The following is a 14,698-nucleotide window of genomic DNA, read 5'->3' as shown; positions in this document are numbered from 1 at the left end:
AGGGCTAAACCATTTAGGACAGAGATGAGGGGGAATTTCTTCACTCAGAGAGTGGTGAACCTGTGGAACTCATTGCCACAGAGGGCAGTGTACGCCAGCTCATTAAATATATTTAAGAGGGAATTAGATATATTTCTACGGGCAAAAGGGGTTAAGGGTTACGGAGAGAAGGCGGGGACGGGATACTGAATTAAAAGATCAGCCATGATCTCATCGAATGGCGGAGCAGGCACGAAGGGCCGAATGGCCTACTCCTGCTCCTATCTTCTATGTATCTATGTAACCTGTCATTGTCCCAGGCAGAAGTCCCTACATGCTTCAAGACCGCCACCATCATTCCTGTGCCTAAACAAGCGGCTGTGACGTGTCTGAATGACTATCGACCTGTCGCACTCACACCCATCATAATGAAGTGTTTCGAGAGACTGGTCTTAACCCACATCAAAGCCAGTGCTCCTGCCTCCCTTGACCAACACCAGTTTGCCTATCGGGCAAACAGATCAACGGAGGATGCAATCACAACTGCTCTACACTCGGCACTGAATCACCTAGATGGTAAGGAGACCTACATCAGAATGTTGCTTATAGGCTACAGCTCAGCATTCAACACTATCGTCCCCAACAAGCTGGCCACCAAACTCCAAACTCTTGGCCTGAACACTTCCCTCTGCAACTGGACCCTGGACTTCCTAACAAACAGACCCCAGTCTGTCACATTAGGTAACCACACATCCCCCCACGACCCTGATCACGGGGGCCCCACAAGGATGTGTGCTGAGCCCCCTCCTCTACTCCCTCTTCACCCACGACTGTGTGGCTGTTAATGGTTCCAACACCATCATCAAGTTTGCAGATGACACCACGGTAGTAGGCCAGATCACCAACAACGACGAGTCAGCCTACAGGGAGGAGGTCCAGCATCTCATGAAGTGGTGCGCCGACAACAACCTGGCCCTTAACACCAAGAAAACAAAGGAAATAATCGTGGACTTCAGGAAGTCCAAAGGCGGAAGTCACACCCCCATCCACATCAATGGGGCGGAGGTGGAAAGGGTGGCTAGCTTTAAGTTCCTCGGAGTCCACATCACGGAAGACCTCTCCTGGTCCCTCAACACCTCCTCTCTGGTGAAGAAGGCCCAGCAGCGCCTATATTTCTTGAGGAGGCTGAAGGGATGTAATCTGTCGCTCCCGATCCTCTCTAACTTCGACCGCTGCACTATAGAGAGCATCCTGACAAACTGTATCACGGTATGGTACGGCAGCTGTAGCTCCCATGACCGGAAAGCCCTGCAGCGGGTAGTCAAAACTGCCCAACGCATTACCGGCACCCGGCTACCGACCATAGAACATATATATCAGAAACGCTGCCGACGGAGGGCACGGTCCATCATCAAAGACCCTACCCACCCCAGCCACAGTCTGTTCGCCCTCCTACCATCTGGAAGACGCTACAGATGCATTCGCACCCGTACGACCAGATTTAGGAACAGCTTCTTTCCCAGGGCTGTCATCCTACTGAACTCCACAAATAAACACTAAAGCCTGCACATCTGCCCATGCACTTTATTATGGTCATATTCATGCTAATATATATGTACAAATGTATGTTGAAATGTTTAAGTGTCGTAATCCAAATTGTACACTCTCGGGAGCCGCAAGCCTACATTTCGTTGAACTGCACTTGTACACTAACAATGACAATAAAAGTTGATTTGATTTGATTTGATTTGAGGGGGAGGGCGAACAGCCAGAGGTCGTGGTCCACATTGGTACCAACGACATGGGTAAAAAGAGGGATGAGGTCCTGCAGCAAGAATTTAGGGAGCTGGGGGCAAGATTAAGGAGCAGGACCTCAAAGGTTGTAATCTCTGGATTACTCCCGATGCCACGTGCTAGTGAGTATAGGAATGGGAGATTAGAACAGATGAATGCGTAGCTAAAGGGATGGTGCAGGAGGGAGGGCTTTAGTTTCCTGGATCACTGGGTCAGCTTCTGGGAGAGGTGGGACTTGTACAAGTCGGACGGTTTACACCTGAACCAGAGGGGAACGAATATCCTTGCGGGGAGGTTTGCTAGCACTGCTGGGGGGGGGTTTAAACTAACTCAGCAGGGGGATGGGATACAGAGTGGACCTATAGTAGGGGGTGATGTACAGCCAAATACGGAGGAAAAAACAAGTCAGCAGGGAAGGCAGAGCAAAGATGTGAAGGCAAAAGGGAATATGGCAGGGCTGGAAGTCATTTATTTCAATGCAAGGAGTCTTGCAAATAAGGTGGATGAACTGAAGTTGTTGTTGAACACATGGAAGTACGATATTGTTGCTATCACGGAGACATGGTTGAGGGAGGGTCAGGACTGGCAGCTGAATATTCCGGGGTATAGAATCTTCAGGCGAGACAGAGGGGGGTGTAAAAGGGGAGGGGGTGTTGCAATATTAATTAAGGAGTCAATTACTGCTGTAAGGAGGGATGATATATTAGCGGGTTCCTCTAATGAGGCCATATGGGTAGAACTTAAAAACAAAAAGGGGTCAAGCACTTTGCTGGGAGTGTACTATAGGCCCCCAAAGAGTCAGGGGGAGATAGAGGAACAGATATGTAGGCAAATCTCAGAAAAGTGTGAAAATAATAGGGTAATAATAGTGGGGGATTTCAACTTCCCCAATATAAATTGGGATAGTCAAAGTGTGAAAGGCTTAGAGGGTGCAGAATTCTTAAAGTGCATCCAGGAGAGCTTTTTGAGCCAACATGTAGAAAGTCCTACAAGAGAGGGGGCGGTACTAGACCTAATTCTAGGGAATGTAGCCGGGCAGGTGATGTAAGTGTCTGTAGGAGAGCATTTTGGCGATAGTGACCATAATTCGGTGAGATTTAAGGTGGTCATGGAAAAAGACAAAGACGGCCCGGAAATAAGGGTTCTAAATTGGGGGAAGGCCGATTTTAATAAGATAAGGCAGGATCTGGCCAAAGTGGACTGGGAGCAGCTACTTATAGGAAAATCCACATCAAAACAGTGGGAGGCTTTCAGAAGGGAAATAGAGAGAGTACAACACCAACATGTTCCTTTAAAGGTCAAGGTTGGGACCAACAAGCAAAGGGAACCTTGGATGACAAGGGATATACAAAAATGCATTAGGGAAAAAAGGGGTGCTTTTGGCAGTTACAAAAGACAAAAGACGGAGGAAGCCCTAGAGGAGTATAAAAGGTGCAGGGGCATACTTAAAAAGGAAATTAGGAGGGCGAGGAGGGGCCATGAAATAACACTGGCGAGCAGAATAAAGGAAAATCCTAAGATGTTTTATAAGTACATTAAGGGCAAGAGGATAACCAGGGAAAGGGTAGGGCCCATTAGGGACCAAAGTGGCAAGCTGTGTGTAGAGCCTGATGAAGTAGGTGGGGTTTTAAATGAATTTTTTGTCTCTGTGTTCACTATAGAGAAAGACGATGTAGACATAGAAGTTGGGCAAGGGGACTGTGACATACTTGAACATATTAGCATCGAGAGGGAGGAGGTACTAGCGGTTTTAGCAGGCCAAAAAGTGGATAAATCCCCAGGCCCGGACGAGATGCATCCCAGGATGTTGTGTGAGGCAAAGGCGGAGATTGAAGGGGCTCTGACACAAATTTTCAGAACCTCTTTGGCCACAGGGGATGTACCAGAGGACTGGAGAACAGCTAACGTAGTACCATTATTCAAGAAGGGTAGCAGGGATCAACCAGGGAATTACAGGCCAGTGAGCCTAATATCTGTGGTAGGGAAATTATTGGAAAAAATTCTGAGGGACAAAATTAGTCTCCACTTGGAGAGGCAAGGATTAATCGGGGAGAGTCAGCATGGCTTTGTCAAGGGTAAATCATGTCTGACCAATCTGATTGAATTTTTCGAGGGGGTGACTAGGTGTGTGGATGAGGGAAATGCTGTGGATGTGGTTTACATGGACTTCAGTAAAGCTTTTGACAAAGTCCCGCATAGGAGACTGGTCAAGAAGGTAAGAGCCCATGGGATCCAGGGGGCCTTGGCGCATTGGATCCTAAACTGGCTGAGTGGCAGGAGGCAGAGGGTGATGGTCGAAGGTTGCTTTTGTGACTGGAAGCCTGTGTCCAGTGGGGTACCTCAGGGATCGGTGCTGGGTCCCTTGCTGTTTGTGATCTACATTAATGATTTGGATGAGAATGTAAAGGGTATGATCAGTAAGTTCGCGGATGACACGCAAATTGGTGGGGTGGTAAACTGCGAGGAGGAAAGCCTTAGGCTACAGGATGATATTAACGGGTTTGTCAGATGGGCGGAAAAGTGGCAAATGGAATTTAACCCTGAAAAGTGCGAGGTGATTCATTTTGGACGGACAAATAAGGCAAGGGAATACACAATGAGTGGTAGGACCCTAGGAAGTACAGAGGGTCAGAGGGACCTTGGTGCACATGTACATAGATCCCTGAAGGCAGCGGAACAGGTAGATAAGGTGGTTAAAAAGGCATCTGGGATACTTGCCTTCATTAGCAGAGGCATAGAATATAAAAGCAGGGAGGTTATGATGGAGCTGTACAAAACGCTGGTGAGGCCACAGCTGAAGTACTGTGTGCAGTTCTGGTCGCCTCACTATAGGAAGGATGTGATTGCTTTGGAGAGGGTGCAGAGAAGATTCACCAGGATGTTACCTGGGATGGAGCGCCTCAGCTATAAAGAAAGACTAAACAGGCTGGGGTTGTTTTCCTTGGAGCAAAGGAGGCTGATGGGGGACCTGATTGAGGTGTACAAAGTGATGAGGGGAATAGATAGGGTAGATAAAGAGGAACTTTTCCCCTTAGTAGGGGGGTCAATAACAAGGGGGCATAGATTCAGGGTAAGGGGCAGGAGATTTAGAGGGGATTTGAGGAGGAACTTTTTCACCCAGAGGGTGGTTGGAAGCTGGAACTCACTGCCTGAAAGGGTGGTAGAGGCAGGAACCCTCACAACTTTCAAGAAACATTTGGATGTGCACTTGAAATGCCATTGCATACAAGGCTATGGACCCAATGCTGGAAAATGGGATTAGACTGGACAGGGATTGATGGATGGCGCGGACACGATGGGCCGAAGGGCCTCTTTCTGCACTGTAAAAACTCTATGACTGTAACTCTATGACTAAATCATGTCTGACCAATCTGATTGAATTTTCCGAGGGGGTGACTAGGTATGTGGATGAGGGAAGTGCTGTGGATGGGGTATACATGGACTTCAGTAAGGCTTTTGACAAAGTCCCGCATAGGAGACTGGTCAAGAACGTAAGAGCCCATGGGATCCAGGGTGCCTTGGCACGTTGGATCCTAAACTGGCTGAGTGGCAGGAGGCAGAGGGTGATGGTCGAAGGTTGTTTTTGTGACTGGAAGGCTGTGTCCAGTGTGGTACCTCAGGGATCGGTGCTGGGTCCCTTGCTGTTTGTGACCTACGTAAATGATTTGGATGAGAATGTAAAAGGTATGATCAGTAAGTTCACAGATGACACAAAAATTGGTGGGGTGGTAAATTGCGAGGAGGAAAGCCTCAGGCTATAGGACGATATAAACGGGTTGGTCAGATGGGCGGAAAAGTGGCAAATGGAATTTAACCCTGAAAAGTGCGAGGTGATGCATTTTGGACGGACAAATAAGGCAAGGGAATACACAATGAGTGGTGGGATCCTAGGAAGTACAGAGGGTCAGAGGGACCTTGGTGTACATGTACATAGATCCCTGAAGGCAGCGGAACAGGTAGATAAGGTGGTTAAAAAGGCATATGGGATACTTGCCTTCATCAGCCGAGGCATAGAATATAAGAGCAGGGAGGAAATGATGGAGCTGTACAAAACGCTGGTAATGCCACAGCTGGAGTACTGTGTGCAGTTCTGGTCGCCTCACTATAGGAAGGATGTGATTGCTTTGAAGAGGGTGCAGAGAAGATTCACCAGGATGTTACCTGGGATGGAGCGCCTCAGCTATGAAGAAAGACTAAACAGGCTGGGGTTGTTTACCTTGGAGCAAAGAAGGCTGAGGGGGGACCTGATTGAGGTGTACAAAATGATGAGGGGCATAGATAGGGTAGAAAAAGAAGAACTTTTCCATTAGTAGGGGGTCAATAACAAGGGGGCATAGATTCAAGGTAAGGGGCAGGAGGTTTAGACGAGATTTGAGGAGGAACTTTTTCACCCAGAGGGTGGTTGGAGTCTGGAACTCACTGCCTGAAAGGGTGGTAGAGGCAGGAACCCTCACAACATTCAAGAAGCATTTGGATGAGCACTTGAAATGCCATTGCATACAAGGCTATGGACCAAATGCTGGAAAATGTGATTAGATTGGACAGGGCTTGATGGACGGCGCAGACACGATTGGCCGAACGGCCTCTTTCTGTGCTGTATAACTCTATGACTCTATTACTCGAAACCCCTTCATTATGGAGCTCCTAAATCCCCTGTTTCTGGAGCTCCTAAGTCCCCTGTTTATGGAGCTCCTACGTCACCTCTGGACTTGACTATTCCAATGCTCTCCTGGCTGGCCTCCCACATTCCACCATACATAAATTTGAGGTCATCCAAAACACAGATGCCTGTGTTTTAACTCCCACCAAGTCCCATTCGCCCATCTCCCCTGTGCTCGCTGAACTGCATTGGCTCCCGTTTAAGCAGTGCCTCTATTTCAACATTCTCATCCATATTTACAAACTGCCGCCATGGCCTCGCCACTCCCTATCTCTAAATATAAATTATACCGGTTTGTGCAATGGAAATTATATCCTTTTAGCATCAGATCCGGTTCCAGTCTCGGCGCTTCCATTGTAAGTGAATTAAGAATAGTCGAATTACGATGGCTGGTAAATCGATCGCAGAACAATTGCTTGGAAGGCAGCAATGCTCACCATTACAACAGCATCGCTCACTGCCAGAGAGAAATCCAGTGTTTCTGGGGAGTTGTGGAGTAACCCACTTCCTATGGGTTTTTCGTACTTTAATCACAGACGGTAAAAATAATCCTAAACATTAGCCACTGAACAGGCTGTGGGATTCACATCTTATTTCAGCCCAGTCACCGTTTCACAACCTTGACCGAGGGGTTAACGCGGTACTTTACCAGGGTTAGAAGCAGGTTTCTGAGGAGTGAAAAGGAGAGAAAAGCATCGAGCTGATCCTGGGAGGGAATCGACATTTAAATCAGGAACAGGAATCAGCAGAGGGAAAGAGGTTCAGCAAATCAATGAATTCCACAGTATCAGGGTAATTCTCTCTCGGATCCAATGTAGAGATCACGGTAAATATTTATTATAAATATATAGTGAGAGAATCACAATGTGGTGTTAACACATGTGTGTGGTTATCCCTTGAGAAGAAGGGTCCTTTCACACTAACAGACAGGTGACATTTCATGGTGTATTTTTACACAGTGAGCGGCACTTTCTACGTAAGCTGGGGCAGGAGAGAATATCCGGGAAATGGACATCCGGATTTCAGAGAGAATGTATGTTATTGGTGACAGGCTTTAAATCTGATATCTAAAGAGAGTGGGGGAGTCTCCAGGAATGTAAGTGTTTACCGGATGGCCACTGGTAATGTACATGATTAATGGATAGTCTCTGGGAATGTAAGTGTTTACCGGATGGCCACTGGTAATGTAAATGATTAATGGATAGTCTCTGGGAATGTAATTGTTTACCGGATCATCCCGGGGAACAAAAGTGTTTACTGAATGATCCCTGGGAATGTAAGTGTTTCTCGATTATCCTTGGGAATCTAAGTTTATACCGGATTGTCCCGGAGAAAGTAAGTGTTTACGGGATGGTCTTTGAGATTGTAAGTGTTTACCGGATGTTCCCTCAGTATGTACTGGTACACTTACCTCCGATAAGTCCCATTAGATCGTACACAAACGCTTTATTCCGACAGCCCATTTTAAGTTGGGACTCAGTCTCTCCATGGAACAGATTATTGGTCGCTCTGGAATGTCCGTTTTGATGGGAGATTGGATTGAACACAATATTAGAAACAATTCAGTTCTATTGCACAAAATCCTTCAGCTCTTGTCTTCATTTAATGAATTTACCAATTAGAGTGAAGGGATATTTCACCACAATCTTGAACTGCTCTCTGAACTTAGTTTGCGTCACGGCATAAATACAAGTGTTTGTGCAGCAACTCAGGAGCTGCAGCATGAATCCCATTTCTTTCATCAATCCAGGAGATAATGCAACATCACCGAGAAAATTCCACAACCGGTTCCATATAGAATCCACCATAAACAACGCCCATAACAGTATGAAATTCCCAGAGATAACAAACAGTAAAACGATGGATTTCCTTCTGCTCTCCATCTCTGGGTCTCTGGGACTCTCCCCACTGCTGGGACCCCGGAGTCTCCTGCGGGCTCTGTTGGCCACTAAAATGTGTCTGACGGTGAAAGCATTGAACAGCAGAACCAGAACAAATGGGACTCCCGGGGTGAGAATATAATGAAGCAGTTCGATTGCTGTCCACACCTGCGAATACATAACTTCACGTGTTAAACTGCAAAACCACGGACTATTATAAAGGTTATAATTACCGGTATACATGAAATACCAGAAAATGTCTTTTAAACAACTCAGCAAAGTCACTGTTCCCAGAACAACAGCCGCCGTTTTCTCGGTGCAATATTTACTTTTCAGCTTCTGGCAACAAATGGCCACAAATCGATCAAAGGTGAAAGTGACGGTAAACCAGACAGAACAGTCTGTGGCTGCATAAAGCAGTACGCCGTGGATATTACACATGGGGATATACAACACGAAATGAAAGTGCTTCGGATAAACGATAGGAATCTGCCTCAATATCAGATCGAAGATAACGACCAATAAATCCGCCGCTGCCATGGCCACCAGGTAGCGAGTGATACATTTGGAGAGGCCGCACTTTCCCCGAGAGAGGATTGCAATCGTCATTAAATTAACTGTAAGGAAGGAGAAAAAAGGGAAATTATACATCAGGCTGGGAGCAAAAGCCGAAGTTGGATGGAATTCTAGGGGGAAATATACAACTCTTTACCGACATTCAATATTATAATTTAATTCTATCACCTCTGGAGCTGAAGAATAATCGATAACACATTGTGGAGTCTATAAATGAAATGGGGAAAATACAACATGAAAGCAATCGATTTCAAATCAATTAGAGACTAAATTATAGTTCTACTTTTAGTTTAAAGCCCCGCGCGAGGTAAGCGGGAGTAAATGGACCGGAACCTATAAGAATCCTTCTTGTCCCGGGATCAGTCAACATTTGGAGCATTGTGATTCGCTTCTGTGCCCCAGTGTTATGGAGGGGAAGTCCTACTTGGATTCCTGCTCCTCCTTCGAAGATTAATACGGTTGCATTACATTTAGAACCCAAATGAATGTCACATCAAAGTTCAGAAAATGCAAAATTGACATGCAATATTTACAGATAATTGTATTTAAAAACACATTGATGTAATATTCAGATGCTTAGATACTAAGTACAAGTGCACTGCAGTTATTAAGAGAACTAGGCTGTAACAAGTGTTTTGAAGATTGAGTATTCTGCATTTTTGTTAGAGATACACAAATAAGAATGGACCATGACCTTGAATCATTTTATATACTTGACCATGTAAAGTCCCACTAAATGCATTTATTAGCATCAAAATCAGATTACTTATCCAAAAGGAACTGTGCCGCCAAATGCTTTTGTAAAGTATCTAAAAACAAATGGAAAACTTTTATCGTTGTATATTTTCAACTGTTGGTTCCAAACTCGCGCACAGAATATTAGACGAGAAAATATCAAATGACTGTCTTATCCTCAGTACCTCAGTTACATTCAGCTCGGGTCGCTTATCATAATATACAGCAAGAGGCAAGAGGTATACTTTGGTTCGCATTGAGATATCTACTGAACTGTGTGAGACGACTATGGGATTCAATTACACATTCAAAGCAGAAATTGGAAAAAAAATGTAATGCCATCGGACTGAATGAACATATTGTGAGAATGTAAATTATCCTTGTAATCCTATTCCATCCGGCAGAAGCAGTGACACTAATGCAGAGCTAGAGATGGTGGGAAAGGACACAGTGACTGAAACTGAATGATTAGTTGATATTTCAGACATTGAAAGATGTTTATGTGATCAGCCAGGATTTGTTCATTTGACTCTGTGTAAGGAACCACACCGATTAGAAGGTGAAAAGTCTCCTAAACCATGAAGTCATTCCTCTGATCTCTTACAAATATTCTGTGTATATAGCAGACTCAAATTCATTAAATTAAGCGTCTCATCAAGTTTCTTTGCTTGAGATGGATAAAGAAATTTAGAATCACGTTCAGAATATCTTGCTGATAGCAGCCCAGATGGGATGGGGATTCAAAAGGAGAGAAGCACTGTTAAGCATTTTTTACGTTATTCATATCTGGATATACAGACTATCAGGGGCACCAACCACAGGGAGGATGAGCAAGTATTTTTAGAAAAACAAACATAACGTTTCTAAAGACATAAAAAGTTATAGCAGATAATAATATTAATAACCGAGTATCACAAGGTAGATAGCAAGTATAATATTACAGTAATACAGGGTTTATAGAATTATTATCTGGACATAGATACCTACCAGGAACACCAAACGCAGCGAGGAGGGGATAATAAATCTTCTGTATATCCTGAACTATTCTCGTTAATCGCAATGCTTCGAACATACTTCCAAAATAAATTTTCAAAACCATGATTACACCTCTGTGAGTTGCTGGTGGTAACTGCGATGGAGATAGCGTGCTGATCATATGAGGTGACAGAGTGAAGGGGGACCATTATTTAGCAGAGAGAGAAATCCCCGAGTGACATCATGCAACACTATTGAAACTGGCATTAATTACAGTCATTGAACAAACAGACTAATTGAACAATTGTCACCATACACATGACTACAACAGAATCTAGTTCAAGATAGTGTACAGAGTTTTACATTGAACGTGAGAGAAGCCGAAATATTAAACCCGCCACAAAAATACCGAGACAGAACAGAAATAAATAAGTTTCTCTTCCTGTATTGAACTAAAAGTAATGGAAATAGGCAAGGAATAAACGAAGGAAAAAGCTGGATTGCCTGAAGCTTTACTTGGATTTATTCCACCCCAAGCCAATTGGGTATACATTTCGCAATAAACACATTTTCTTAAATGGGCAGAACATAAGAAAATATGAATTAGGAGCAGGAGTAGGCCATCGTGGGATAGCGCAGGAAACTGGAGCAGAGGTCAAAGATTAGCCCATCGAGCCTGCTCCACCATTCAATGAGCTCATGGCTAATATTCGACCTCAGCTCCAATCTCTGCACAATTCCCATATCACTTGATTCCTCTATTGTCCACAAATCTAACTAACTCAGCCTGGAATATACTCAGTGACTCAACTTCCACAGCCCTTTGGGACAGAGAATTCCAAACTTCAGCTGCCAGACTGGGATTGCAGCAGGTGGTGAGAGAACCAACATGAGAGAATAGCCTGCTTGACCTCGTCCTCACCAATCTACCTATCGCAAATGCATCTGCCCATGGCGATATTTGTAGGACTGGCCACATGTACAATATTTGTGCAAAATAATCCTCGCCTTCTCACTGAGGATATTGTCCACCAAATCATATGCCACTAACCTCGTGCTCAGAGGGATAAAACTAGAGAGCCAAGCGATCCCACAGCCAACAGATCAGATTATTTCAAAGCTCTCGTATCCAGTTCTGAATGATAGTTAACAATTAAGACGTTTCCTAATAGCCCTGAAAATTTTTGCTGTTCAAGTGTATATTCATTCACCTTTTGAAATTTAATATTAAGAAATAAATAAATACTTGAAATTCTACATCGCCTTTCTCAAACTCAGGACGTCCCAATGCGCTTCCCAGCTAATGAAGTGCTTTTGAAGCGTAGTCACTGTTGTCATGCCGGAAACGCAGTAGCCATTTTCCGCAAAGCAAGCTCCCACAAAAAGCAATGTGATAACCGTCAGATCATCTGTTTCAGTGATGTTGATTGAGAGAGACATACTGGCCAGAACACCGGGGAGAACTCTCTGCTCTTCTTGAAAATTGTGCCGTGTGAACTGTGATATCCACCTGAGAGAACTGTGTGTCAAAAATTTCTACGCTTTGCCCAATGTTTCTTTTAACAATTATCTAGTATCTGTGTCCTTTTGGTAATGACAAGGCAGCAAGCCTAAATTCTTTCTCTTTACATATTGGCTCGAGACCCATTATCATTTTGAATATTTCTGTTCAATCGCACCTTAAACTTCCCTGCTATAAGGAGAACAATCCCAGCTTCCAGTTTAGGGAGAACGTTGCTTTATATCTAACCCATTCTGTGCCTGCCCAGTTAATGCTTGGTGGGACAGTGCAGAGGCAGAATCGAGGCTGGCCATGTGAACATGTCGTATCTCCGGCGGGAGGGGCTTGTGCTGCTTTGTGACCTCGGTCTTGGCTGCTGTGTGATTGGCTCCTGCCTCCTGTGTGATGTCACCAAGAGATAGGTTTCCGCCCCTTGTTATGGCCAATCAGTGGGATGTCAGTGTGGCGGAGCTGCAGCTGGCAGCTGACACTGGGAGTGACTTTGGTCCAGATAAATAGTGGGAAGGAGAGAACAAGTCATATTACAGTAAGTAATTCATAAGAACATAAGCAATGGTAGCAGGAATAGGCCACTTGGCCCCTCGAGCCTGCTCCACCATTCAATAAGGGCATGATTGATCTAGGGCTCAAAGCCAAATGCCACACCGCTCCCCATAACCCTTCACTACCTTATCTTGAAAAAAATTGTCTATCTCCGCCTTAAATGTATTTCATGACCCACCCTCCACAGCTCTATGGGGCAGAGAATTCCACAAATTTATGACCCTCTGAGAGAAGATGTTCCTCCTCATCTCCGTTCTAAAAGGGCGACCCGTTATTCTGAGACTGTGGCCCCGGGTTCTAGGTTTCCCCACGAGGGGAAATATCCTCTCTGCATCTACCTTGTCGTGCCCCCTCAGTAGCTTATATGTTTCGATAAGATCACCTTTCGTTCTTCTAAATTCCAGTGTATATAGGCCCAGGCTGCTCAACCTTTCCTCATAAATCAAACGCCTCCTCTCTGGAATTAACCAACTGCATCGTCTCTGAACTGCCGCCAAAGCAATTATATCCTTCCTTAAATAAGGAGACCAAAACTGTACGAAGTACTCAAGGTGCTATCTCACCAATACACTGTATAGTTGTAGCAAGACTTCCCTGCGTTTATACTCCAACTCCTTTGAAATAAAATCCAAAATTCCATTTGCTTATTTGATTGCTTGCTCTACCTGCATGCTAACTATTTGTGTTTCAAGCACAAAGACCCCCAGCTCCCTCTGAACTGTAGCATTTTGTAATTACTCTCTATTTAAATAATTGTTCGCTTTTTTATTTTTCTTGCCAAAGAGGATAACCTTACACTTTCCCACATTCTACTCCATCTGCAAAATATTAGCCCACTCACCTAGACTGTCTGTGCCTCTTTGCAGATTCTTTGTGTCCTCTGCACAACTTGCTGTCCCACCCATTTTTGTAACATCCACAAACTTGGCTACATTACACGCTATCACTTTATCCTATTCATTAATTTAGATTGTATATAGCTGGGGCCCAGCTCCGATCCTTGTGGCATCCCACTCGTTACAGTTTGCCAACCAGAAAATGACCCATATGATCCCTATTCTCTGCTTTCTGTAAGTTAGCCAATTCTCTATCCATGCAAATATATTACCCCCAGCTCCGTGAGCTCTTATCTTATCCAATAACCTTTTATGTGGCACCTTATCGAATGCCTTCTGCAAATCCAAATACAGCCCATCTACTGGTTCACTCTTGTCCACCCTACTTGTTACATTCTCAAAGAACTCCAGCAAATTTGATAAACATGATCTCCCTTTCCTAAAACCATGCTGACTCTGTTTGACTGCAGTATCTTATTCGAAATGCCCTGCTACTACTTCCATAATGAAGGACTCCAGCATTTTCCCAAAGAGAGATGTTAGGCTAACTGGTCTATAATTACCTGCTTTCTTTCTCCCTCTTTTCTTAAGTAGGGGTGCTACATTAGCGGTTTTCCAATCCGCTGGGACCTCTCCAGATTCCAGGGAATTTTGGTATATTACAACTATCTCTGCAGCCACTTCTTTTAAGACCCTGGGATGCAGGCCACTGGCCCAGGGGATTGTTGTCTTTTGGTCCCATTATTTGTCCGAGTACTATTTCCTTAGAAGTAGTGAGTGCCTTTAGTTCCCCACTTCCAGTGGCACCTTGATTATGCATTATTTGGATGTTGTTAATGTCTTCTACATTGAAGGCAGATGCAAAATATTTGTTCAGAACCATTGCCATTTCCCAGTTCCCCATTATTAATTCCAAGCTCAGCTACCCTCTTCCTTTTTTATACCTGTAGAACTTCGTACTACCTGTGTTAATGTTTCTTGCCAGCTTACTCTCATAATTCATCTTCTCTCTCTTTATTATTTTTTTAGTTGTCCTTTGCTGGTTTTTTAAAAATTCCCAATCCTCTGATATCCCACCAATCTTGACAAAATTGTGCGCCTTGGTTTTCAATTTTTTACCTTCCTTTACTTCCTTAGTTAGCCACGGATGGTGCTCCCTTCTCTTAAAATATTTCTTTCTCACTGGACTATATTTTTG

At 44.4% G+C, this 14,698-nt stretch overlaps 1 protein-coding gene across 1 annotated transcript; it reads right to left on the bottom strand.

Annotated features, from left to right (window-relative positions):
• Nucleotides 1–8,004: 8,004 nt before the first annotated feature.
• On the bottom strand, nt 8,005–8,922 carry LOC147085665 (putative G protein-coupled receptor 139). Its single transcript, XM_085979113.1, has one exon. The coding sequence runs from the start codon at nt 8,920–8,922 to the stop codon at nt 8,032–8,034; it is 891 nt and encodes a 296-aa protein (XP_085835239.1). The 3' UTR covers nt 8,005–8,031.
• Nucleotides 8,923–14,698: the final 5,776 nt, after the last annotated feature.

This window comes from Somniosus microcephalus, unplaced genomic scaffold, assembly GCF_052327205.1.
Source record: "Somniosus microcephalus isolate GS21.2 unplaced genomic scaffold, FLI_Smic_1.0 unresolved_chr8, whole genome shotgun sequence".
Lineage (NCBI taxonomy): Eukaryota > Metazoa > Chordata > Chondrichthyes > Squaliformes > Somniosidae > Somniosus > Somniosus microcephalus.
Note: the sequence above shows the minus strand (reverse complement) of the source record. Positions and strands in the feature narration are given on the sequence as shown.

Bases quoted from the DNA above. Each gene is read 5' to 3' on its own strand.
- LOC147085665 (XM_085979113.1), bottom strand. From the start codon at position 8,922: ATGACGATTGCAATCCTCTCTCGGGGAAAGTGCGGCCTCTCCAAATGT.